We start from the raw sequence: 26360 nt of genomic DNA on the forward strand, positions 1-26360 counted from the left end.
CGGTGGCATCTGTGAAAATGGTATTTGGAGGAGGAGGTACAACTACGAGGTATACCACAGATATAAACATATATTTGATGGTAAAGACGTAGTATCTCTTATAAGAATAGGAAGACTAAGATGGGCAGGACATCCCTCCTAGAAGAATCCTTATGTCACAATCTGTGGGAAGTAGAAATAGGGGTAGGCCAAAACTTAGATGGAGGGATGGTGTAGATGAGGATGGGAGAAAAATAGGCGCAGCAAACTGGCAACGGTTGGCAATGGATAGGACTGACTGGTATAATAGACTTGGGAAGGTCGAGGCTCTTTCATAGGGCTGTAGCACCATTGATGATGATGATGATGATCCACTTTTGTAGATGTTTATTTCAGACTAAAAAAGTCGTTGGAGTTAAAAAGCATTGCCACAAGTATGTATATTGTATGAAAGTACTGGATGTAAGACTGGTATTTCATGAGCCAACTTATACATGTCACAATGAAATACAAAACTATTCGGAGAGTATTTTTATGTCTCAACTTATTGTTGTTAATACACAATACTTGAATAAGATTTACATAATACATACATTACATAAACATCTCTTATCAGTTACAATAAATAATCTAAAATACAGATTCCTTTACAGAACATCTAATTTTAGTGGGAACAGAGACTATTTAATTTAATTAAAAAATCTAGATGTATATATTTGTTTTGAAAGAATTAAAATCTAAATCTAATGATAAATATCTTCTTTTAATACCTCAAGTACTGTGAGAGACATAGTAAGGTAAGCAGCATATTTTTATGCTAATGATACAGCAGAATGACACAACGCTCCAGAAAAACATGTTTGAAGAAGACTTTTAAGGAAGATTTTTTTACTGGGCAACTAAAATGGTATACATTCACATACAACCACAAACTTTGCCAAACTAAAAAAACATGACTTTTCAAAATTTTGGCTTTCTATTAGCCTTTTTAGTACAACCAGACACTGTTCTAACTCTGGCTTTCTTTAATTGTAGCATTTAATTCACTTGTAACGCTGATCTGAAGATGATCTGTATATTGTAGAGATCGAAACCGGTCGTCGTAGTGAAATTAAAAGATTGTGAGTACGTCTGTCTTTCTTTACTTCATTTAAAAAACATGCTTATTTCTGAATTTGCAACTAGTGGTTGTAGTGAGAAGGGATGAGAATACAATGTCAAGAAGAACTCTACATAGTAAAATACAGAGCAAAAGGCCAAAAGGGAGGCCACGAAAAAGATGGTAGAATTCAATAGCAACAGTTTTATGCAAAATCTGATGTAAACAAGAACTTAGAGGCAAAGTTTTCATTTGCAGACGGTATAGAAGCACAAAGATGTTTACTGGAGTTACACTTTTCGTTTGCAGACCGTACACCGTACAGAAGCACACAAGATGTTTACTAAGTCGATGGAGTTAGCATTGAACAAGTAATGAAAATAAGACACCTAGGGATTATCCGTCCAACTATGGAGACGTTGAAAAAGAAGTAAGATACCAATTATAAAGTGCAAATAGATTAGCAGGATGCCTTAATAATACTATATAGCGTGACCGAAACATTAGATATTAGACATATATTAATTGGATGCAAGAGGTACAAGATCGAAACATATGGAAAATTTTGAGGGGGATCTATGTCCAACAGTGGACAAGTGAAGATTGAATGATATTAAATACTAGGCTTAGACACTAATAATACAAGTACTCCTTTAAAACGTCTACATACGCCCTGACCAAACCACCCGACTGCCGGGGCTGACAACGTTGGGTCTGAGTGTTGGAACGTGTGTAGCCCTGTCTCACGACAAAAATTAGTCATCCTGGCGGATTTGGTCGGGTGGTCTTGCTATTCCAATAACCTCACGGTCGGGTTAGGCTATAAAATTTATTGATGTGTTTATACACAAATGACGTCTTAACTATGAGTATTTGTACTCCCAATTATGAAGTTAACACAAAATGTAAATAAAATAAAATTATATAAAAAGGAAAGAATCCCTCTCATTGGCTGTATACCATAATAAAAATTACTAAAGAAGTAAAAATCTTCCTTTTTAGATGGTATATAATTTATTTAGATTTTTTTCTAAAAAAGATCCAAGTTGGACTTAAAGTGGGTACATCACTGGTACGGTACAAACAAACGTTTTCAGACTAATCAGTCCATCATCAGGTTAAAGTTCCAGATCCAAAGTAGTTGAAACTAGCTACTGTGGTAGGTCGAATGACCTTACCAGTATAAAAAATAAGCCATTTCGGCTACATCGAGAGTGACAATAGGTCGATGTTACAAGAATAAAGTGTAATTAAACCATAATGGAGTCTTCATCTTGGCTTCAAACTAAATGCTTATGTTGAATACAGTAGGAAACGGTAAGTTAAATCAGTCCGTTTCCTACTGTCTTCAACATAACCATTTAGTTTGAAGCCAAGATGAAGACTCCATTTTGGTTAATTACACTTTAATCTTGTAATATCGACTTATTGTCACTCTCGATGTAGCCGAAATGGCTATTTTTTTTATACTGGTAAGGTCATTCGACCTACCACAGTAGCTAGTTTCAACTACATACTTTGGATCTGGAACTTTAACCTGATGATGGACTGATTAGTCCGAAAACGTTTGTTTGTATCGTAGTAGTGATGTACCCACTTTAAGTGCAACTTGGATCTTTTTTAGAAAAAAATCTAAATAAATTATATACCATTTACAAAGGAAGATTTTTACTTCTTTAGTAATAAAATAAAATTTTACTTTTTGTCAGATAGTTTGGTCGGGACATGTGATCTGATGTAGACCTGACCTCGACAAGAATGGTCGGGGAATTCTGTCGTGTCAGGAGGTTTGGTCATAGCCTGTGTAGACATTTTTATACACAGAGGGACAGAGGGAGAACACGAGAATACAAAGATAAGAACTTTTACGTACTCAATAGAAAGAGGAAAGTATGTGAAGAAAAGGATAAGAACATTTCTGGACCTCGGAGGTAAACTACACTCTACACTATGTCATTTCGAGCAACTGTGAAGTAGAGCACTTTGAATGTCGTAAAAATTTGATATATCCCATAAGAAAATCTGGTATAAATATGCCATAATTGTTCGAAATACAATGTGACCATAATTTAATGATAATATATAACAAATTTGTATAATAAAACCAATAAAAAAAGTGGATTAAAAAACAGATTCAAAACAATATCATGTCGACATAGTGTATGTAGTTTACCTCCGAGGTCCAGATTTATGCCTGATTACACCAACAGATCTTAAGCTCCAGCTTAGTCCAGTTCAGCTTATAGATTATGAAATTATGACTATCTAGGACTATGTCTTAAACTCAGACAGCAACTTAAGCTGAGAATAACGGCGAGTTAAGATTAACATCGGTTCAAGCAGAAAATTCATCTAAGACTCAATGATGCAACTCGTATGTTTCATAAACTGAGCTTAAGGCACGTTTTAAGCTTAAGATCTGCTGGTGCAACCAGGCATTATTGTCACAATAGAAATATTAAAACCCTAAACAATGCTTTAGTTAAAAGTAATAATAAAAATTGCCACAATGTTTTTATCAAAGATAATGTTTTAGTTAGCCTTTTTCAAACGAATAATGATTATAAATCTGGGACAATAGAAAACGGACAGTTTGATTCTGTTATTCTAACACATAATATATAACATTCACTTCTGTAAAAACAATATACACTTTTAACAATAATGTAAGAATATATTATTTTGAAGCTTCTACTTTATTACATTGTATGTCTTTCACTTTCAATACAGAGATGAAATATTTTATGATATTTTTATGGAGTAGCTCTTCTTTTCAAAAATTAAAGAGTTGTAAAGTAATAAAGCTAGAATCAGTGGCGGATCTACGAGGAGGGAAAATGGGGAAATTTTCCCCCTCCAACAAGGTCCAAAATTAAAGAAAAAAATAGTTGAAACATAGAAATATATTAACTGACATGAAACTTAAACCACAGACAGACAAATTCAACTCAATAAACACGATAGCTAGGAAAATGAAGGGAACGCAATGCATATAAGTTATTATTTATGTCTTTTATGTAGTTTGGGTTTATCTTTTTTATTTTTTGTTTTTTGGTTGTTGTTTCATTGGAAATTCCCCCCCCCCCAAGACAAATTTCCCCTCCCAAGGCAAATATCTAGATCCGCCACTGGCTCGAATATTGTTTCCGTTTTTCTTTCCTAGACAAAAACAGTTTCATATTTTTTTGTGTATTATCTCTGTTCCCTTATAACAGGTTCGAATACAAAGCATACAAGTAAAAACTAAACTAATGGTGTAGATACAGCACTAGAATATTTTAAAACATTTTAGTCATTTTTGTGTTCTCTAAAATAAATCATATAGGCCTGGATCCCGCGTACCAAAAAAATTATTAATAGCAAGCTGAAAATTTGTTAATAGCTTAACGGTATCTAGTCGGACAAACTTTGATGTACAGGAACACTGGAACAGGGGAAGTTTTAAATGTGGAACAGGTTACAGGTTTCGAACGTCAGACTACGAAAATGTCCCATGTATATTGTCGGACAAAACTTCCAATTGATTTGTTACCCTTTCATTTGACATGTTCTACGTGTCGGACTTATTAAAATGTCCAACATATTTGTCGGACAAAAATTGTTTCATATATTATACAAACTTCGCTATTGAATAAACTTGCTACAACCTGCTAGTTTTCACAACCACAAACTTGTCAGGATGACACGTTCCACAATTAAAACTTCCCCTGTTCCAGCGTTCTCATACATCAAAGTTTGTCCGACTAGACACCGTTAAGCTATTGTCAAATTTTCAGCTTGCTATTAATACACTTTTTTTGGTACGCGGGATCCAGGCCTAATATGTTTGTATAAAACATTTCACACAATCACAACCATTATAAAAAAGCTGTTTATGAAATTGATGGTTAGTTGATGGAACTCATTTTTTAATTATTAATTAATAATTAATTCAGAACAAAATTCCTTCGGAACAAAATTTGATCGGGCTATTGTTTTTTTATAATTGTTAACATACTAAATTACATATCCAATAATTTTTATCCATTAAACAGATTGGTGCAAATCGGTCTTATATCGGATCCTCTACTATCACGAGACTTACACCCCAGATGAACACTTCAGAGAAGAAGTCGAAAGCTCGGTGTACTAAATATCGACGCAGTTCAACCCGGAAATCTGATAAGTTTGATATTAATTTTTCTAATAATATTAATCTTAGCTTTAGGATTAATAATTGTACTAACCGCGAAAACCTTTCCGAACATTTTTTAAGAACTGAAATATTGTAATACTTGATAATGACATGATGCCTGCAGCCAGCGTTCGGCAGATCAAAAGCAGAGGATCGAACGCGTTTCCATATTGGTGCAACCCCCCACGTACCACCTCTCCAGCGAAACCAAAGGAGTGATAGCTACCGAAAGTGTATTTAAGAAGAGCAAGGAAGAATCATGGAAGCAGTTCCTCTCGGTGCATTTAACCGGGAAGAAATCAAAGACAAAGACAAAGAGTTCAATCAAAAATATTAAGGATGATATTCACCGCACCCTGGTATGTAAGCAATAAAACCCTGCACGAGGACTCAGCTACACCTTTGGTAGAGGAAGAAATTCAAAGGATCACAAAGAGCTACCTTGATGAACTGAGAAGTCACCCAAATGATGAAGCAAGACTGCTAAACACTCCTCCCGAATTCGCAAGACGACTGAAGAAATTATGGCCAAAAGATTTAATGAATTAAATAAATATATTATGATCTAATGTAAAAATTATAATAGGAGGGTTGCTACAGGGCAGCTTCTCCCTCATGTATTTAACATTCAAACTATTTACTTATAGCTTCGATGAAGCAGATTGTAAATTAAAATATGTAATAAAAAAAAAGATTGATTTCGTATAACGAGATTGCGATTGTATTGTGTTTTTATTATATTTTTGATAATAGTTATAAATACAATTTTATTTCTTTTGCAGACGGCCGCTTAGGGAGCTTGCTCCGGAAAGGGGTGAACATAGAATGATATTTTATTTTGTGTTTTACTGAGTCTGTTATCCTGAAAGATCTACCCGTCACAACTTTGAAATTGTTCCTATGGGTTGAATTTTAAATGATTTAATTAATTTAAAAATTATGAAAATTTTCAAAATGTTCTAGTAAAATTAACTACACCATAGTAAATAAATAAAAAGCTTACATTGGCCTTAAAATATGTAACAAAATTATCTAAATATATGGTTCAGACCAGTATTTCATAGTGCTTGTACTATGTCTCTCAAATAAATTATTCGACTTTACTTTCGATCGCAGCTTGACATCCTTGGGCTTCAACATGCCCTTGTGATTAGTAAGCATTCTCGAAGGCGTTAAAATGGATTTTGTACTGAGCCCAGTACATTCCAAAAAGTGTTCGTAAGTCGGCTCGTTCGGTCTCATAAACGGCTTATTCTTTTCTTGGTTCCTTTCTTCTTGCGTTTTCTGCAACTCTAATTGTTTTTTGAACAACTCCACGGAGTTTCTGTTCAAAATCGGTGGTGATATATTGGTAGCTCTAATTAGGTCTACTCTTGTCGGGTTAGATTTTTCGCTGGAGTCATCAGAGAAATCACCTGTTTTGATCTCTTCCACTGTATACTCTTCAATTTCGCAATCGTCCAACTTAAACTCTTCAAAATTTTGACTCAAATCGAACTTTTCAAAATTTGGAGTTTTTGGTTCTTCTGTGGATGTACCGGAATGTTTATCTAAATTTTGGAGACTTTCAAAACTAGAAAACATTGACTTGTTAGTTTTAGTTTTGTCTGGACTGTGTTTAATTTCATTGAGGACTTGATTATTAAAGCTGTTAATTAGACTAGAAACAGATGAGCCTATGGCTATAGGTTTTCTGATAGGATCAGTACGAGTGCTTTTTAATTTTAGAACTTGAGTGTTATTTCTCATGTAGTTATCTTGGGCTATTCTTTCTTCTTTATCTTTTTCCTCGTCTTCTGATTCTGGAATAAGAATTTCGGAAACTTGTGGTAACTTTGGTATTTCTATTTCGACTTTCTTTTTAGGCGAAGTAGCTTCAGACTTAATAGGAGTTTGTTTTGCTACTTGTATATTCATTTTTTCCACACATTTTTGAACAACCATGTCTTCTTTATCTACTTGTTTTTCGATCTTCTTCACTTCAGGAGCGTTTATTTTGCTCAGAACATCAAGAGAAGTAGGGGCGTTTATTTCAGCTACTACATTAATCTTCTTAAAAGAGACAACGTTTTTATTTTGAGGCAAATTTAATTCCGATATAGAGCAATAATCGGGTTCCGTTTCACAGCTTTTATCTGAAGGAGGTGTTTTTGGGACTCCCTGTATTTTGTATTTTGACACTAAGTTCACTGGCTTTGGAGGCAAAGCAGGTGGGGTTCTTAAAATTTTGCTCCTTTTCATCACCCTATTGTCGTTCTCTAAAGTTTTGGCTTTATCATCCATATCTATATAGTAATTACTTGATTGTACTGGTAAAGATTTTGGTTGGTTGATATCGTCTATCGGACTAAAAGTTTCATTACACTTGCTCAAAATTTGCTCATAATCATTGCTGTATATACTTTGAGGGGTTTCATAAAAATTCGGAGATTTTTGAATCGGAGTTTCATAATAATCGTGGTTTTTATTTTCGTTTTCTTTCACATTTTCTTCGGTTAATCCAACTTCTTTAGTATCTTCTTTCGCTTCCTCATCACTAAATTTTACTCTTTTGTTTTTAGCCGATTTTCTTTCAATATTCGGGGTTTTTGGTGGTGAATTAAGTGAGTCATTAATATTTTGTAACAATATTTGATTCATGCATTCAAGAACTGGATTATTTCTGTATATATCTCTTTGCTCGTCATCTTCTTGATCACTCGCACTTGCGTACCAGTTTTCGTTTACTTCCTCACCTCCCTCGAATACAGGAATAGTTTCTGTTATCACTGATGGTTTCTTTTCTTCTTCTATTTTGGGTTTTTCGAGTGTTTTAGATATTTCATCTTTTTCACTCGTGCTGATAATTGATTGGTTGCATTCATCACTAGATACGTTATGACTACTCTCATCGTTATTTTCTAGTATTTCTTTATTTTTTTCGAATATATGTTCAATATTTTCTGATACTCTGTTTATTTTGTCAGTTACTGTTTCTGCAGGTAAAGAATCTAAGTTGTCATAGTCATTACTAGTGTTATCATCGTTTGATAATGGGCTGCAGTTATCATTTCTTAATTTTAAAACCTCAAAATACGTTCCAATGCTTTTTCTGTGTGGTATCTTCTTAGATCTTCGTCCTAACGAGTTACGATTCTTCTGGTAAATATTCTTGGATTCAGTCTCTGATTTTGATATTTCTTCGTAAGAACTTTCCGACTTATTGTCTTTTTCAGAGAGAGTTGCGTATGTTTCACAGCTACTGTCCAATGATTCAAAATTGGAAGACTGATAGTCCTGACAATCTGTAAGAACGTACTCAGTACTACTGTCCAAACTTTCTTGAATGGGACTGGAGGTATAATACTGATTACAACTCTTACAATACTGGTTTAACAATAGTTTTTTTATGTCATTACTCTGCTTCTTAATAATGTTGTCCTTTTCATTTAACTGGCGGCTTATAAATTTCTGTTCTTGTCTCAAACGTGCTTCAAATATCAAGAGGGCTCGAAGTACTTTGGCTAGCTGGTCGTCCCTTAAGGCCTTCTCGGAGCGGTATTGGTGTTCTTTCTCCTGAAGTCTACGGGTATATTCAGTTACTAGCTGTCTACATCGCCTGGTTTGGAGCTTTAGGGCTTTCTGGACGATTTCTAATTCTCCTCTGATTGATGTTACTTCTGCTTCGGTATATGTCACCTAAAAAGAAAATTAAATATTAGATTTATAATAACTACATGTGTAAAAATAAATATTAATAAACCAACTAGGTAGGTATACTAGTACATTGTAACGCTCTTAAACCCCATTTGAGCGACGAAGATTCCGGCCTATTTATTGTAATTGGACGTAAACAAACTATTTATGACCTGTTTGATTTATGATTCATTCCAGAACTTTTGTCGATTGTACTAGTAAATTCTTTTAAAGTTGTTTATTTGATATTATGTAAATACTCTTTTTATTCTGGAGAACTCTTTTGTTTCGAGATGTATTGAGTATTGTATAAATAAGAGGCTTTTTGGAATTAGGAGTTCAGATATAATTTTAACGTCGTGCAAGTTAACGGGCGCGTTTTTGGGCTTTACAAATGAATTGTAGTCGTAAATAAATTAGATGTGTTTTAGTTATTTGTTTATGTAATAATATGGCGTATATGTAAAGCGAATATGTAAAGATTGGTGTATGTAAAGCGAATATGTAAAGATTGTGAGAGATATGTATGAGAAAGTAACGACTAGTGTTAGGACAGGTGTGGGAGAGACTGATAAATTTCAGGTGAAAGTAGGATTGCACCAAGGCTCGGTGCTTAGTCCTTATTTATTCTCATTGGTTTTGGACCAGATAACAGCGAAACTACAGGGTAACATTCCATGGTGCCTAATGTATGCTGATGATGTAGTGTTAATAGGAAATAGTGAAAGAGACTTGGAACAAAAACTGGAACAGTGGAGACAAGCTCTCGAGGAAAAAGGTTTAAAACTTAGTAGGATAAAAACAGACTATTTGGAATGTTCATTTAAAGATGGAGTTACTACAAATAAAATGGTATCTTTGGATGGTGAAATGATTGTGAAAAGCAATAGTTTTAAATACCTAGGATCGGTATTACAGAGTAATGGAGAAATAGATGGAGATACATGCAGTAGAATTAGGGCTGGATGGATGAAGTGTAAAGAAGCGAGTGGTGTGTTGTGTGACAGAAAAATTCCAATGAAGCTGAAGGGAAAATTCTATAAAACAGCCATAAGACCGGCTATAATGTACGGAACTGAATGTTGGGCAGTGAAGAAGAAAGAGGAACAACGAATGCATGTGGCGGAAATGAGAATGCTTAGATGGATGAGTGGAGTGACAAAGAAGGATAAAATTAGAAATGAGTACTTATATTCGGGGAAGTCTAGGTGTGGCACCAATTGATGCCAAAATGAGAGAGCATAGGTTAAGATGGTTTGGTCATGTTCAACGTCGAGACATTAATCACCCAATACGAAGAATAGCTGAAGTGCAGATTCCTGGAAGAAGTAGGAGAGGAAGACCAAAGAAGACCTGGGGGAGACGATAAGGCAGGACATGGTGGTAAAGGGGATTAACATTGATATGACCCAAGATAGAATTGTGTGGAGAAATGCAATTAGGGAAGCCGACCCCGCATAGGGATAAGGCAAAGAGAATGATGATGATGATTAGTTATTTGTTTCTTTTTGAAGTTATACTTCTTTACGATAAAGGGTGAAATTTTATACTTGCCTTGCGCATGCGCAGACAGACAGTATGTAGTTCGTTGCTAATCTTTCAAATTATGTATGTATCAGCGCAAATAAGTCATTAAAAGAATATATTGGTGTTTTTAGTAAATGTATTATTTATTATAATTTTTGTGTCTTTAGATTTGTCTTCCTCGGGAATAAAATATTTTATAATAATAGTAAGTATATTTACTTTAAATTTTAAACTCACTTGGTCTATTGAATTTGTCAATACTCCAATAATATGTAAATACCTGGGACTGTGGCTTTTTGAAGACTGGGCTTCGAACAGGGAAATAAGATGTCGCATTGAGCAAGCTCGACATGCTTTCGTAAAATTCAGGAAGGTACTGACCTGTTCAGAGTTCGATCTTCAGCTGAGGCTAAGGTTTACTAAGTGAACAGAGAGAGCTAAGAGAGCTGGACACTGAAAACGGGGGATGTTAACCGATTAGAAATATTCGAAAAGATGCTTTACCGCCGTATCCTAAAGATACCATGGGCGGTGAAAGTGACAAATGTAGATGTCCTTAAAAGAATCAACCAAGAAGGCCAACTTTTCGAAACCGTCAGTTTCGAAAACGGCATATTTGGGTCACATCATGCGAAACTAAAAATACCAGTTCCTTCAACTTATAATCGAGGTTAAACTTGAAGGCAACAGAGGAATAGGAAGCAAGAAAATGTCCTCGCTCCGAAACATAAGGCAATGGACAGGGATTAACGACATACAATCTGATAGATATTGCAAAAAACAGAAAGTTAATGGAAAATGTGATCGCTAACATCCATTAGTGGATTTGCATCAGAAGAAGAGAAGAATGCTGTTTATTAGATTTTCTCAAAACTGTGTTGTTGTCACTTTGGGCCTTTTTAATTCTCACTCTTCAAATAAGTTCCAGAATTTGTAGCTTTCTTTTATGAAGAGTGTTTGTGAACACCCTGTAGATATGTTTATTTGCTGTTTTTTAAATATCTATACATCTACTCACCATATTCGAGAAGATAAACTACTGTAAAATCTTATGATAAAATCATAGAGTAACTCTCTTAACATACGAAATAAAAAAAGTTGTTCCCATGACAATCATTTTACTCCGTCGAAAACGAAGCTAGTTAAAAGGCCGATGGTGGCCGTGGCCAGGAGGCACAAGACAAATTCCAATGCGGACTTTCTACTTATTACTTATGGCTGATGAGAACGTGTTCATAATATGTTGGATTGGATGAACTTGGTATTGGTAATGAAAAGCAAACGAAGTGTCCGGCATTTAGTTGTACACTTATTAGCTGATTTTTTTAATCGTTTGACCTACTCTACTAATTTAATTGGGACTTGTTTGGGGAAATGGCGGAGAGAAATTTGTGCAATGTAAAAATTGAGAAGGAAGTGCGTGGCTGTAAAAGAAAACTTGTCGGCGGATAATATTTATCTTTATAATAATTATTATCGTATGACGGGAGTTGTGTGTTGGTAGTCATATATGTGCGTAGCCGTAACTATGGAAGAAATTACATAGGGGCAAATTATTGGGCATATTAGTAAAATACTTTTAACATCCATGCTTAAGTTAGCATTTTCAACCCGTGTTTCCTTGACGGATTACTTGTACAGGGCTTTGAAGCACATATTTTTATAAAATTATATCTTGGTGGTTAGCATGTAAGGGACCGTTCAAGTATTACGTAACGCAAGTTGGGGGGGGGTCAAAAATCTTCAAAAATTGCGTTACGTAATAGTTAAACGCCCATTACAGTGCGTTACGTAGGGGGGAGGGGGGTCAAAAATCTTCAAAAATCGCGTTACGTAATACTTGAACGCTCCCTAAATTTCACGTGAGTATAACCTACAACTTTTCTTAACCGTAGTCAAAATTTCAAAATCTTTGCATTATTTTACCAGGTTATATTCACTTTAGGTAAGCACTGATAATGATTGGTAAACCAATCGAAAACTAGTTATGTGATCGTGATGTAGCCCTTTTTAGGGATTTTAAATAATATATACCTTTTATAAAGGATGTTTTTTTCAATTCTTTCACCCTTTATATATTAATTTTTCAAAAAGGTAATACCGCTATTAAAAAAAAGGTAAAAATGTTTTTTAGGAAATATTTTGAACCTTTTAGTTATTTTAATTACCATTTAATAAATGCATAACGTATCATCACATGTACCTATGTGCGTCAGATTCATTTTGAATGCCCGCCATTTTTGTAAAAGGAAAAATCTGAGATGGCCTCATATCTAAATTTGAACCTTTATATGTGTATAGTCCTGTCGCCAATGTGGGTACAACGTACAACGGCCTCCTTAATTCAGATGGACCCAAGTTTTTTCATGTATTTTGACCCGTAGAACATGAATTTTTTGGCTAACAGTCGATCCGGATGTCGATAAGATTGTTATAAATAAACAACTTGAGGAATCACATAACAGCGATTTTTTGCAAAACAAAACATTTTTTTGTATTTTTTGGGTAATTCTAAGCAAAAAATGTTTTTACAAGTTTTTTCGTAGGATGCATAGTTTTCGACATAAACGCGGTTGAACTTTCAAAAAATCGAAAAATTGCAAATTTTGAACCCGAATAACTTTTGATTGAAAAATAAAATAGCAATTCTGCTTACCGCATTTGAAAGTTGAAGTCAAATTCTATCGGTTTTGATTACTTTCACTGCTAAAAATTAATTTTTTTATTGTTAAACAAAGCTATAAACACATATGTTGAATGATGTTTTCAATGCATGTCTCATTTGAAATCGAACGAGTAGGCGCGCATACATACAATTTCTACGTATATTACGTACATTAAAACGCATGCATTGGGCACAGGAAACACTATGTGTTTATGACTTTGTTTAACAAATACAAACTTAATTTTTAGCAATGCAAATAATCAAAACGAATAGAATTTGACTTGAACTTTCAAATGCAGTAAGCAATTCTGCAGAATATTTTATTTTTTAATCAAAAGTTATTCGGGTTTAAAAATTGCACTTTTTCGATTTTTTGAAAGTTCAACCGCGTTTATCTCGAAAACTATGTATCCTACATCCTACGAAAAAACTTGTAAGACCATTTTTTGCTGAGAATCACCCAAAAAATACAAAAAATGTTTTGTTTTGCGAAGAATCGCTGTTATGTAATTCCTCAAGTTCTTTATTTATAACAATCTTATCGACATCCGGATCAATTGTTACCCAAAAAATTCGTGTTCTACGGGTCAAAATACATAAAAAAAATTGGGAAAGTCCATCTGAATTAAGGATGCAGTTGTACCCCCCCTGGCGACAGGACTAGTAGTATACAGTCGGAAAAATGAGAGAATACCCATGAACGAACATATAAAACACGCTGTATTTTCCTATCACCGTGTCACAAAGAAAATTGTCCAGTGCAAGTACATGTAACAATAATTATTACATGTACTTGCGCTGGCCAATCTTTTGTGTGACACGGTGACAGGAAAGTACAGCGTGTTTTGTATGTTCGTTCAAGGGTATTCTTTCATTTTTCCTACTGTATGTAGTCCAAATTATATACTTTTATCATTAAACGCACAATTCTTATAATATTTGCACCAATCTGCCGCACTAATAATTCTAGCTGTTTTGTAATAAGTAAATATTTTAATTATTGTATAAGAGACTTAAAATGTTATATAATCAGCAATTAAGAGTGCAGAACAAAACAAATAAATTATTTATTTTTTGACCAGATCCGGTCCTGAATATTTGTCTTAGTCATGTAACCTGCCCGATATCTTAGGAATGTTGTTTGGTTTAATAAGTTACGTATTAGTTTTTTTGTGTGGAAAGACAAGATGAAAGTTTCGCCTATGTTATTCTAATTGAAAGGAAAATCGTAATCATTCAAAATCTCTTAAACGCATTCTTGAACTTAATCTTGATCATCTTGAGTTGACCTACTATCCATGTTTTTACATTATTGAATGCTAGTTTGACTGTATGTGTAATTATGTTTAATTAGAGTTATTTAAATTTAAGAAATAAGTAAAAGTTAAGATGTTTCTACTGCAAAAACTGAAAAAGGTATTAAATCATTACTACAAAAAAAGATAGAAGCTGCTTTTCTAATCGAAAGCGGAATTCATTAATGGATTATTCCCTTTCAAAATGGATCTAAGACATATAGTTATATAAAGTCCGGATTATAAGCATGACAGAAAGGTCAAAATAAGCACTTATATAAGCAAAAAATGTCGCAAAAATAAGGAAAGTTTTTATGAAATAAGCAAGGTTCAAGAAAAAAAACGTGTATTTTTAATTATCGTATTATTAACAATAAATAAAAAATTAACAAAGTGTTATGCTATAATATAATAAAAAAAAATCGAAAAATAATTAACATATTAATATATTTTTATTCATGGCCATTAGTATAAAAACCATACAATATGTTTTTCAAAATTTTCTTGTAAAAAGCTATGTCTTCTATCTGTATACATATATTTATAGGTAGAAAAAGTTCTTTCAACATTTGCAGATGTGATTGGTGCGTATTTAAATTTAGTTAGACAAATGTACCGGTACTATTTTACAACAATATAATAAATTTGGGCTGTCTGCAGACAAATATTAGTTTATTACATGACAGGTATAACGATCAGTCTTCCCGTTTATCTCCTAAGCCTAAGGGATTCAAATTCCTATGGCTTATTGAATTATTAGAGTTTTATAGCTCTGTATACTTCATAGAATTTTGCTTAAGACAGGAAGTAACATGAAATTTCACTAAAGTTTAAAGCAATATCGTTGTTAATTTCTCCTTGTAAAATACACTCACCGGCACAAAACGGTCCACTTTGTATTTCTTTCAATTTGCAGAAATTGTCAATCTTGGACCACATTTTTTATGAAAGATACGGTGAAAACTCCCTTTGAAGAAAAGAGAACAATAAAACTATTGAAAGAACAGTCGTTTATCAAGGAATGCTTAGCAAAAATGTAATGTTTAAAAATCTTCAAAGAAAATTCAAACATAATTTTGAAAATCATAGCCTAATTAAAAAAAATATGAGTATTAATGGGTATTGCCGCTTCTGGCCCTAAGGTCTTCTTGGAACCGATTCAGTAACCCATTCATGATATCCTAGATATCCGATTGGGGGATATTCAGCCGCCTTAAGTTCTCCGAAGGATGTAGAGGCTGGTACTCTTGCTCTTACTCGTTTTTGAGGTTGTTCCAAATGTGTTCAATTGGGTTAAGATCAGCACTGCGTGCCTGTCATAATAAAACTTGAATCTCGACCTCACGGTACTCACGGGTGAATCTTTCAGTGTGGCAACGTGTATTGTCATACACTAATCTAAAATTTTCACCAATGAACCATGTGAAAGGCATGATATGGTCTTGGAGAACTTCTTCTACGTATCTTTGAGCATTCACACTGCCTCTATCGAATACAACAAGATCAGTACGAGATTCGTAAGAGTGTTGACCTCCCCAAATCATTATTGACCCTCCTCGGTACGGAAAGCCACTGTTTCGGTTATAGTTAATGGAGCAAACTTTCATTATGATATCTGTAGACACACCTTGTAATTATTTCTATTGGAGTTGAATAAAAGTATTTTCAAGAAGTGTAACATTTGTTATGACAGTTCCGTAGATTGATCCTACATAGAAAAAGTCCCTTGACGTGAAAGACATTCCATGGGGTACATTCCTGTCTTATTCCATGACGTCTAGAACATTATCGTACATGACTACTTCTTCTTTCAAGTTTTCGTTAAGTTGAGATAAACTACTTATGATTTCTACCTCTACTTTTCTACTCCTTTTCTTCCTTTTCTTGTCTAAGCTTATTATTTTACTCTTTCTCTTCTTGCCTACGTTTCTCTTTCAACTCTTCCATTTTTAAGTACCATGGTGGAGGTTGGAGGTCCGGATGTATCCATTTCTTTTTCAAATTTTGCAGATCTGGTATTGACCATAAACAATTATTTAATGTCTTCAAATCTCACCGCTGTCGCCATGTTACACTTCTTGAAGATACTTTTATTCCACTCCAACAGAACTAATTACAACACAATCTGACAACTTTTAACTTCAAATATTGAAATATAACTACTTAAAACTTAAAATGTCAAACACACATGTTCATATAGGTTTTCTGACATTCTAGACGTCACCAAACATTTCTGGGTTATTCCATGACGTCTAGAACATTCTCGTATATGACTACTTCTTCTTTCACGTCAAGGGACTTTTTCTATGTAGGAACAATATTCTCGCACAAAACCAAGTCTAGCTCTACGGTGTTTTGGGGAGCAGTTGTTGGACGCGAGCTGGACGGAAAGCCCTCAAATCTCTTTCTGCAAGTCTTCTTTTTATGGTACGTTCACCCACACTAATTTTTCACCTCAAAAAAAGCGTACGTGCTTCAGGAGCAATGAAAAACGATATTTTTGATGAATTGTACTGCATCGATATCGACCTTGACTTGGCCTGTGGAGTGTGGGTGTATGGACCTGTCTCTCGAAATCGTCTGGAAGCATACCGCATCGTAGTTCAGCCACTCTCACTACATCCTCCGGAGAGCTGAAGACGGCTGCAGTAGAGGATTGGTACAATTTTCACCAATCCGATATTTAGGATATCATGAATGGACTGCCGAACTGGCTTCAAGAAATCCTAAGGGCCATAGATGGCAACACTTATTATTAATCATCATCATCAGGGCTTTTCATTCGGGGTGGAATGTTTGCCGCTCTTACTTAGAGCTCTCTGATTCGCTTATTGCGGTAAATCACTCCGCATTCCACTTGTATGTTGTCAAAGTTTGTTGTATGACTTGGCTTTCGTTACAATTTTCTTCCACTCATTTCAATATGTGCATAGTTCCCTCCAGTTTCTCACTTCCAGAATTTTGATATCTCTCATGACCTGGTCCTCCCATCTCTCTCTGGGTCTTCTCCTTGGTCTTTCAGTTTCTGGTTTCCATCTGGTGATATTCTTAATCAGTAGGTCGTTTTTCCTTCTCTCTATGTGTCCCAGCCATCTCAGCCTCTGTGCTTTAATAAATCTAAATATATCTTCTCCCTTCATTATGTCTCTTACTTCATGGTTCATTCTTCTTCTCATTTCTCCGTTGTCCATTCTTATCGGGCCAATAATCCTTCTGAGGATTTTCCTTTCGAATATTCTCAATTTTTCTTCATCTTTTTCCGCGAGGGACATTGTCTCAGCTGCGTACGTAACTACTGGTCTGATTGCAACTCTGTATATTTTCAGTTTTGTATTTCTGGATAAGTTCTTGTCCTTCATAAGCCTATGATATCTCCAGAATGTTTTGTTGCCTGCTAGTATTCGTTCCGTTACTTCTTCACTTCTCTTGTTTTGGCCATTCACTATTACTCCCAAATATTTAAATTGTTGGACTCTTTCAAAAGTGTAGTTTTCTATTTTGATTTCTCTCGTCCTGCTATCTTTTCTTCCAGAGCACAGTAGATATTTTGTTTTTGCTTCTTTAATTTCTAGACCTCTTTTCCGTGCTTCTTTTGTCAGGATCGTTACTGATTTTTTTAATTTTTCCTCGTGTCTTCCCATAAAAACTAAATCATCTGCATTTGCAACTATTTGTGTTGAGGAGTGGGCTATAGTTCCTTTAATTTTGCTGGCCTTTTACTGCTATGTTGAATAATGTGGTTGACAGGAAATCGCCTTGTCGCACTCCTGTTTCTATTGCAATTGATTTTGTGCTACCTTCTTCTGTTGTTACTTTAGCACGAGATCCATCCATGGTCATTTTTGTTAATCTGATTAATTTTGCTGGTATATCTTGATTTTTCATTTCAATAAATAATTTATTTCTTCCAATACAGTCAAAGGCTTGTCTGAAGTCTACGAAGAGGATGTGGAGTTCTATGTTGTGTTCGTGGCATTTTTCGATTGTTTGTGTAACTATGTGGATCGCATCTGTAGTGGATCTGCCTTCTCTGAATCCTTGCTGATAGTACCCAATTTTTTTCTCTGTGAATTGAGTGAGTTTTTTTTTGATGGGGGCTGTTAGAATTTTATATGTTGTACTCCTCTATAGTTGTTTGTTACTTCTCCTTTCTTAAATATTGGTATAATTCTGCCTTCTTTCCAATCCTCGGGCATTACTTCTGCTTCCCATATTCTAACTACTAGGCTATAGATGCTTGTTAATATCTTTTCCCCTCCGTTTTTAATTAGCTCATTGGGAATTTTATCTGGGCCAGGTGTTCTTTTCTGTTTCATTTTTTGGATGATGTCTAAATATTCATCATAATATGTTGGTATCCCTATTTCATTATCTCTAATGTCTTTCATTGCGACTACTTCCTCTTCCGGGCTTTCTTTGCATCTATATAGTTCTGTGAAGTGTGTTTCCCATGATCTATTGTCAATAATTTTAACTACTGGCCTTTTCTTTGTTGAGCTTTTAGGTATCCACATAGTTTGGCGCTGTCGTTACTATTCTTTTCTAGGTCCTTTAACAGCTCTTCCATCCACAGTTTTTTTTTCTTGCAACATTTATCAGCTGCTTTCTTTTGTTCTTTATATTCGTTTCGATGATGTTCTTCTTTAGTTGATATCCACTTATCTCTTGCTTGGTTTTTCTGTTTGATTTTGATTTCGCATTCTGCATCAAACCACTCTTTCCTTCTTTTTATTTCCCTCTGCCCTAGCACCTCTTCAGCTGAATTCAGAATGGATTCTTTTATATTTTTCCATATGTCCTCTGTGTTATTTGCTTCTGTTAGATTTTCCTTTATTATTATTAATACTCATATTTTTTTTAATTAGACTATGATTTTCAAAATTATGTCTATTAGAATTTCCTATTAAGATTTTTAAACATTGGATTTTTGCTAAGCATCGCTTGATAAAAGAATTTTTTAATGGTTTTGTTATTTTCTTTTCCTCAAGGGTAGTTTTCACCATAATCTTTCATAAAATGTGTTTTAAGATTGACCATTTCTGCAAATTGAAAGAAATACAAGGTGGGCCGTTAATTGTACCATTGCGTGTAAATCTTTGATAATTTCTTTTTGTAAAATACATACATATTATGATTCCTGAAGACAAAATGGTTTGCTATTGACTTGTTACGAAATGACACTTCCTGCTTTTTAATATTGGTGCGCCTACGTCGCGATCTTTTACGACTTTGGGAGACAGAATATCAATTAAAATACACTTAAGATCTAATCTAAACTGTTTTACAACTAGTTAGTAAAAATATTTGTCGGTTGCAAAAACAGAAGTGGCCACATTTATGTAATACCTTAAACTTTTATGTTCAAACGTATATAAAATCTGCGTTATAAATGTCAATGTGGCGAGCGAACTTACTAACGGAAAATTAGTTTTAGTTTCATTTAAAATAATTCAAGGTGTTGTTATAATAGTAGGGGAGGAAAGTATGCTAAATTTGCAGTTACTCGGGCGTTATGGGGACATATTGGGTTGTGAAGAGTACGTCCTAAAACCAAAAAAGTTAAGTTTTCCATAAAGTGCGGGACTTTCCATTTTTTAATTTAATTTTCCATTTCCAACAATCGTTTTTTCCAATTATAAAGCGATCTATCCATAATTCGAAATACTGTCTCGAATAAAAGTTGCTTTTTTTACGTAAAGAATCCAAATCTGCAATAAAACTTAAGAACCTATTTAAGATTTTAAAGTAACCCCCCACCCCAAGTCCGTGGAGGGTCGTGTTTGGTGCCATTCGATAGATTTTTCAAAAATATTGAATACGTGTATTTTGCAGTCTTTCGATCTGATGTTCATTTCGCGAAATATCGCGGGGATCGTATTTAAAATTTTAAATTCACCCCCCATTCCTCTTCGTGGGGGTCGTGTTTGGTATCATTCGATAAATTTTGGAAAAATATTGAACATGTATTTTTAGTTTTTCGATCTAACGTTCATTTCGCGAAATATTCCCTTTTTTTGTGAAACTTTGCGACTCGCCGAATATACTTATAAAAATCATGCGTGTAATGAGGTAAGGCTGCATTTTGTCCCCCCTAATTTTCAATCTTTACTCTGAAAGAATATTTATCGAAGCTTTGCACGAAACTGAAAAATATATTCTACTAAACGGGTACCGGCTAAATAACATCAGGTATGCAGATGACACCATAGTATTTGCGGACAACCGGGAAGACCTACAAGTCCCCATAAACAAAATCACGTATTACAGTCAACAATATGGACTCAATATAAACGTAAAGAAAACAAATCTTATTATCATTAGCGAGAAAAAGATAACAGAAGGTCAACTCTATATCAACCAAATCCCTGTAGAAAGAGTGAGGCACTACAACTACCTCGGCACCAAAATAAATGAAGAACTGACCAACAACCAAGAAATAAGAGCGCGCATCGGAAAAGCTAGATCAACCTTCAACCGTATTGACACAACCTTTCTCTTGGTATAAAAGTAAGAATGCTAAGATTCTACTTCTTCTCTGTCCCTTTTTTGTGTTGAATCATGGAACTTGAACGAAGATATATGTGCCGAAAATTGGAAGCATTTGAGATATGACTATATCGGAGAATTCTTAAAATCCCATGGACTGATCGGGTCACAATGAGGAGGTCTTTAGAAGAATGGAGAAGAACCGAGAGGTACTAACCACCATCAAATCTCGAAAATTGGAATACTTTGGACACATTATGCGAAATGAATCCAGATATGCCCTCCTACAAGCCATCCTGCAAGGAAAAATATTTAGAAAGCAAGGTCCAGGAAGAACAAGAACATCCTGGTTAAAGAACCTCAGAACCTGGTTCAATACAACATACATATGAGCAGCTTTTCCGCGTTGCTGCAGATAAAGTGAAGATTGCCATGATGATCGCCAACGTTCGTCACGGAGAGGCACATCAAGAAGAATATCAAACAAGGGAACAACTACAGAAAATATAAAAAGAGACTAGGACTAACAAGAGACTATACAGGGTGAGGCAAATAAATGGCCTATTAGAAATATCTTGAGAATTAACGGCAATAGAATCATCAAAATTTGAATTAAGGGGTTTTGAAGAGTAATCTGTTTAATGAAAATATTTTCATCTATTTGCTACTTCCGGTTATACCGGAAGTTGCATATAACTTCGCTTTTTTAAATGGGACACCCTGTATATTTTTACATTTTTGGATTTTCTTCGATGTCTTCTTTCTTAAAATATGAGGTTTTGTAATGTTATACAGGGTATTTTAAAAGATAATTACGTTTTTTTATTAATTTCGTAGCAGCATACACACCCGGTACAATTGTAGTAGTTTGAAATCTAAAACTCTACTTACGTTCAAATGATTTTTAATATAGTCTACTATTGTTAAGAATCATTAATATAGCTAAATTTTTAATTTTAGTATACAGCGTTGGTCGAAACTCGGAATGAGTATTTTCTGAGTTTTCTTAAATGGAACACGCTGTATTTTAGTCATGAAATGATATTTTATGGTACTTTTTTATTTCTTAAGCATTCCCTATACCTAACTGCTTTAATTTGTGCTTAATTGTTCATGCACCAACAATCTTAACTATGTAGGTATTTTGATAGCTAAACCATTATTGGTAATTTTAAGGATCAGTCTGGATTAATATGTATTTATTTCTGAAAAATTATTTGTGACTGAATATTTTCACGGCCAACCTAATAAAATTTTACGTATTTTTTGTTGCAATTAATGTTTAGCTTGAATCACCAATAACTCACAAATTAAAGCAGTTAGGTATAGGGGATACTTATAAAATAAAAAAGTACCATGAAATATCATTTCATTACAATACTAAAATACAGGGTGTTCTATTTAAGAAAACTCAGAAAATATTCATTCCGAGTTTCGACCAACCGTGTATACTAAAATTTCAAAATTAACTATACTAATGATTCTTAACAATAATAGACTATATTAACAATCACTTGAACGTAAGCATAGTTTTTAATGTCAAACTATTACAATTCTACAGGGTGTGAATTTTGCTACGAAATTAATAAAAAAAACGTAAATATCTTTTAATATACGCTGTATAATATTCCAAAATCTCATATTTTAAGATAGAAGATATTGAGGAGAATCCAAAAATGGAAAAATATAGAGAGTGTTCCATTTAAAAAAACGAAGTTATAAGCAATTTCCGGTATAACCGGAAGTTGCAAAGAGATGAAAATATTCTCATTTAATAGATCATCCTTCAAAACTCCATTATTTCAATTTTCATGATTCTGTTGCCTTTAGTTCTCGAGATATTTCTAATAGGCCAGTTATCTGCCTCACCCTATATACTGCATACGAAAATTGAGCCCGGTACTATGGGATAAGAACATCAGTATAAAAAAGAATATATAACACCATGAAAAGAAGCATCCTTCTTAGCCATGAAAAGAAGACTTATGGGTAAGAAAATAAAAAAATAAGAGCAACAGAGATATAATTCCTAAGGAGAAGCTGCTCAAGCTGCAGAGTAACAAGAAGAAATACACTCTGGGCCAAAATTAACCGGCCACCTTAAAAGTGGGTCATTTTTGATGTCTTAGGGGAAGGGGGGGTATGATGGGGTAGCTAAGGAAAATAACAAAAATACAACATAATTACTACGTTTATTACTATTACTAATTGATGGCGCGTTACGTCATTAATCTAACCATGATTTGGTACAATCTTTGGAAAATCAACCTATCACATTTTTCAACAATTAGCCATTAATATGAACATTATGAAAAACCATCTTGCCCCATACTATGGGGTATGATGGGGTAATGGAATTGGGGCATGATGGTGATGCTAATTAATTCTCACAAAATAAACAAAAATGTGTATTTGCTCCAGATCTTCATTGTCCACCCTAGCACAAGCATTGTGAGCTCAACATCCACAGATCTGGCAGCCTACCCAGGGTTCTGACGATGTCACTTTATATATGGCTGTTTTCATAGCATCTCTCGACCACTCTCCTCTTTTTGTTTTTTTCTTGTAAGTACGTACCATGGTATTATCTAAAACAATAATCCAATGTTATTTATTAAGAAATTTAAATTAATCCAGACTTATCACCAATGTCCCATCATACCCCGCACCCAATACCCCATCTTGCCTCAAAAGGTAACTTTGAACAAAAAAAAATTCACTAATTAAATGTTTAACGTATTCACACAAACAGTATGCCATTATCAAAATAAGAATACTAGTAAACAACGATAAAAAAGACATTAATGAGGTGATCATAATTACCTTAAAATAACGATGGTTGTCCTTGCACAAAATTAGATCAACGGAGCGCTAAAACAGTTTTCCGTTTGTAAACAAAAAACGCGTGCACTCTCATTCACGGTTTCTCTTGCAGTGACCGTTAGTCGAATGACTCTTACTATTGAGTTACTGCATGCTATTCACCAACGTGTAGTTTCTTGTTTGTGTGGGGTACCCCGTCTTACCTCGCGACCACGTCATGCCCCCCATTCCCCTATATCTCCTAAACCTGTTGCCCGATTTAAGTGATTTTTTTAATATGTCCTTGACAATATCGCTATAATAATATTGTTGCTAAACAGGTAAATTTTCATTGTATACCGGCTGTACGAATCAAATTGTGTGTTTTTCTTAAAGTTTGTATCACCCTATGGAATATGCTAGCATTTGTAGAATACTGAAATTAAAACCTAACTATAGCCTCATGCTTTTTCAACATTTTGTTTTTTGATTGATTCGCTTATGTTAAATAATAAAAAAGTTAGGTGCTTTAACAACTAGACATGTTTTTATCAATACAGGGTGTTTTTAAAATTTTTTGGCAAAGTTTAAGGTTAAATGGTGCATGAAAAATAATGACAGTTTGCTTTATAAACTTATGTCCGCAAATGCTCCGTTTCCGAGATAGGGGGTGTTGAAATTTTTCTGACAAACTGACGATTAATTTATTGCTTTAAAACAGGTTGAGATATGCAAATGAAATTTGGTGGGTTTTAAGCCGTAATTATTGCACATGTTTTGGCATACAATTAAGCATTTAATATTCACCATTGGCGCGCATACGGGTATCATATTACCCGTATCAATGGTGAATATTAAATTCTTAATTGTATGTCAAAAAATATGCAATAACTACGTCATAAAACCCACCAAATTGCATTTGCATATCTCAACCGGTTTTAAAGCAATAAATAAATCGTCAGTTTGTAAGAACAATTTCAGCACCCCCATATCTCGGAAACGAAGCATTTGCGGGCATACGTTTATAAAGCAAACTGTCATTATTTTTTCATGCAGAATTACTACTTTAACTTTGCCACCCATAACATTTTTTAAAATACCCTGTATTTATAAAAAAAACATGTCTAGTTGTTAAAACACCTAACTTTTTTATTATCCAACATAAGCGAATCAATCAAAAAACAAAATGTTGAAAAAGCATGAGGCTATATATAGTTAGGTTTTAAATTTCAGTATTCTACAAATGCTAGAATATTCCGCAGGGTGATACAAACTTTAAGAAAAAAACACAGTTTGATTCGTACACCCGATATACAATGAAAATTTACCAGTTTAGCAACAATATTATTATAGCGATATTGTCAAGGACATATTAAAAAAATCACTTAAATCGGACAACAGGTTTAGGAGATATAAGACATCAAAAATGACCCATTTTTAAGGTGGCCGGTAATTTTGGAGTGTAGAATAAAAAATAGCATAAAGATTAAGAAAAGAATGGGAATGAACTTAAATAGAGTACATAGAATATGTAGATATTAATGTGGTACGGACATATCAGAAGAGCAGACAAAAACGTTGGATAAACAGAATAACAGAGTGGAGGCCGATAGGAAGAAGAAGAGAGGTAGACTCCGAAGATCTTTCAGAAATGAAGTGGACGAGGCAATGGAAAGAAGAAAACTGCGAAAGGGGACTGGCAAAACAGAAAGAACTACCGCTTGAGTGAAGCAATATAGTGAAAACTGTGGAAAATCCTTAATATATAAAACGAAAAAATAAGAAGTAAAATAAGTATCAAGGATATACGATATGCATCTGTCGTTTTAGCCATAAACACCACGCAAGAGTAACGTTAAAGACGATTATTGACCATATGTTATAAAATTAAACAAAACGAAATCAGTGGAGCATTTAATATTATTCCTTTTTGACTTCTTTTGTCGTCCGCTTGGTTAACCAAAGATAAAATGGGTTGGTAGAAATTCCCCTATATAGGAAATTATAATGCACCTAACCAATGTAACGGCTGTCTACAGTTATATCTTAAAAACACGAAAAGAGCAAGTCATTATTTATGACCAAAGGGCAATCATTACAGGGACTGATTATCGACGACAAAGTATATAAGTAACAGAAGAAGAAGAAGCCTTGCATTCGTTTTAAACGAAAACGAATGCGACTTTTAAACATAAAATTATATAAATAGATTTTGTTTATCAATATTATGTGCAATATAAAATACTATGGTTACCTTAACGAAATCATAATTATGATTATAGTAGGGGAGGAAAGTATGCTAAATTTGCAGTTACTCGAGGGTAATGGGGACCTATGTCCTAAAATCAAAAAAAGTTAAGTTAAGTTTTCCATAAAGTGGGGGACTTTCCATTTTTTAATTAAATTTTCTATTTCCAACAATCGTTTTTTCCGAATATAGCGTTATCTATTCATAATTTGAAAAACTGCCTCGAATAAAAGTGACTTTTTTACGTAAAGAATCCAAATCTGTATCGACTTCTAATAAAAAAGAATAGTCCACCTCGGACGGAGATAAACTTGGTACAAGAATGTGCTATAAAAAACAAAAAGTTTAAACGTTTAAAGTTGAACAATATATAAAACTTCGTGGTTGTGCGGGTTAGTCCAGGGCCCATC

At 34.1% G+C, this 26360-nt stretch overlaps 1 protein-coding gene and 1 long non-coding RNA gene across 4 annotated transcripts in view; both read right to left on the bottom strand.

Moving 5' to 3' along the window:
- Window positions 1-1483: 1483 nt before the first annotated feature.
- LOC114338901 (uncharacterized) overlaps window positions 1484-26360 on the bottom strand; it is a 158975-nt gene continuing 134098 nt past the window's right edge. For all 3 annotated transcript variants that reach the window (XM_050647959.1, XM_050647960.1, XM_050647961.1), the window contains one exon: window positions 1484-8930. In XM_050647959.1, coding sequence (XP_050503916.1) covers window positions 6285-8930 — 2646 coding nt within the window. In that variant the 3' untranslated portion in view covers window positions 1484-6284. The remainder of the gene's footprint in view (window positions 8931-26360) is intronic.
- Window positions 23074-23852, bottom strand: LOC126882906 (uncharacterized). Its single transcript, XR_007697424.1, has 2 exons — window positions 23724-23852; window positions 23074-23488 (listed from the first exon to the last, which is right to left on the bottom strand). It is a non-coding gene; the product is annotated as an uncharacterized LOC126882906 (long non-coding RNA).

The sequence above is a fragment of the Diabrotica virgifera genome, chromosome 4, assembly GCF_917563875.1.
Source record: "Diabrotica virgifera virgifera chromosome 4, PGI_DIABVI_V3a".
Lineage (NCBI taxonomy): Eukaryota > Metazoa > Arthropoda > Insecta > Coleoptera > Chrysomelidae > Diabrotica > Diabrotica virgifera.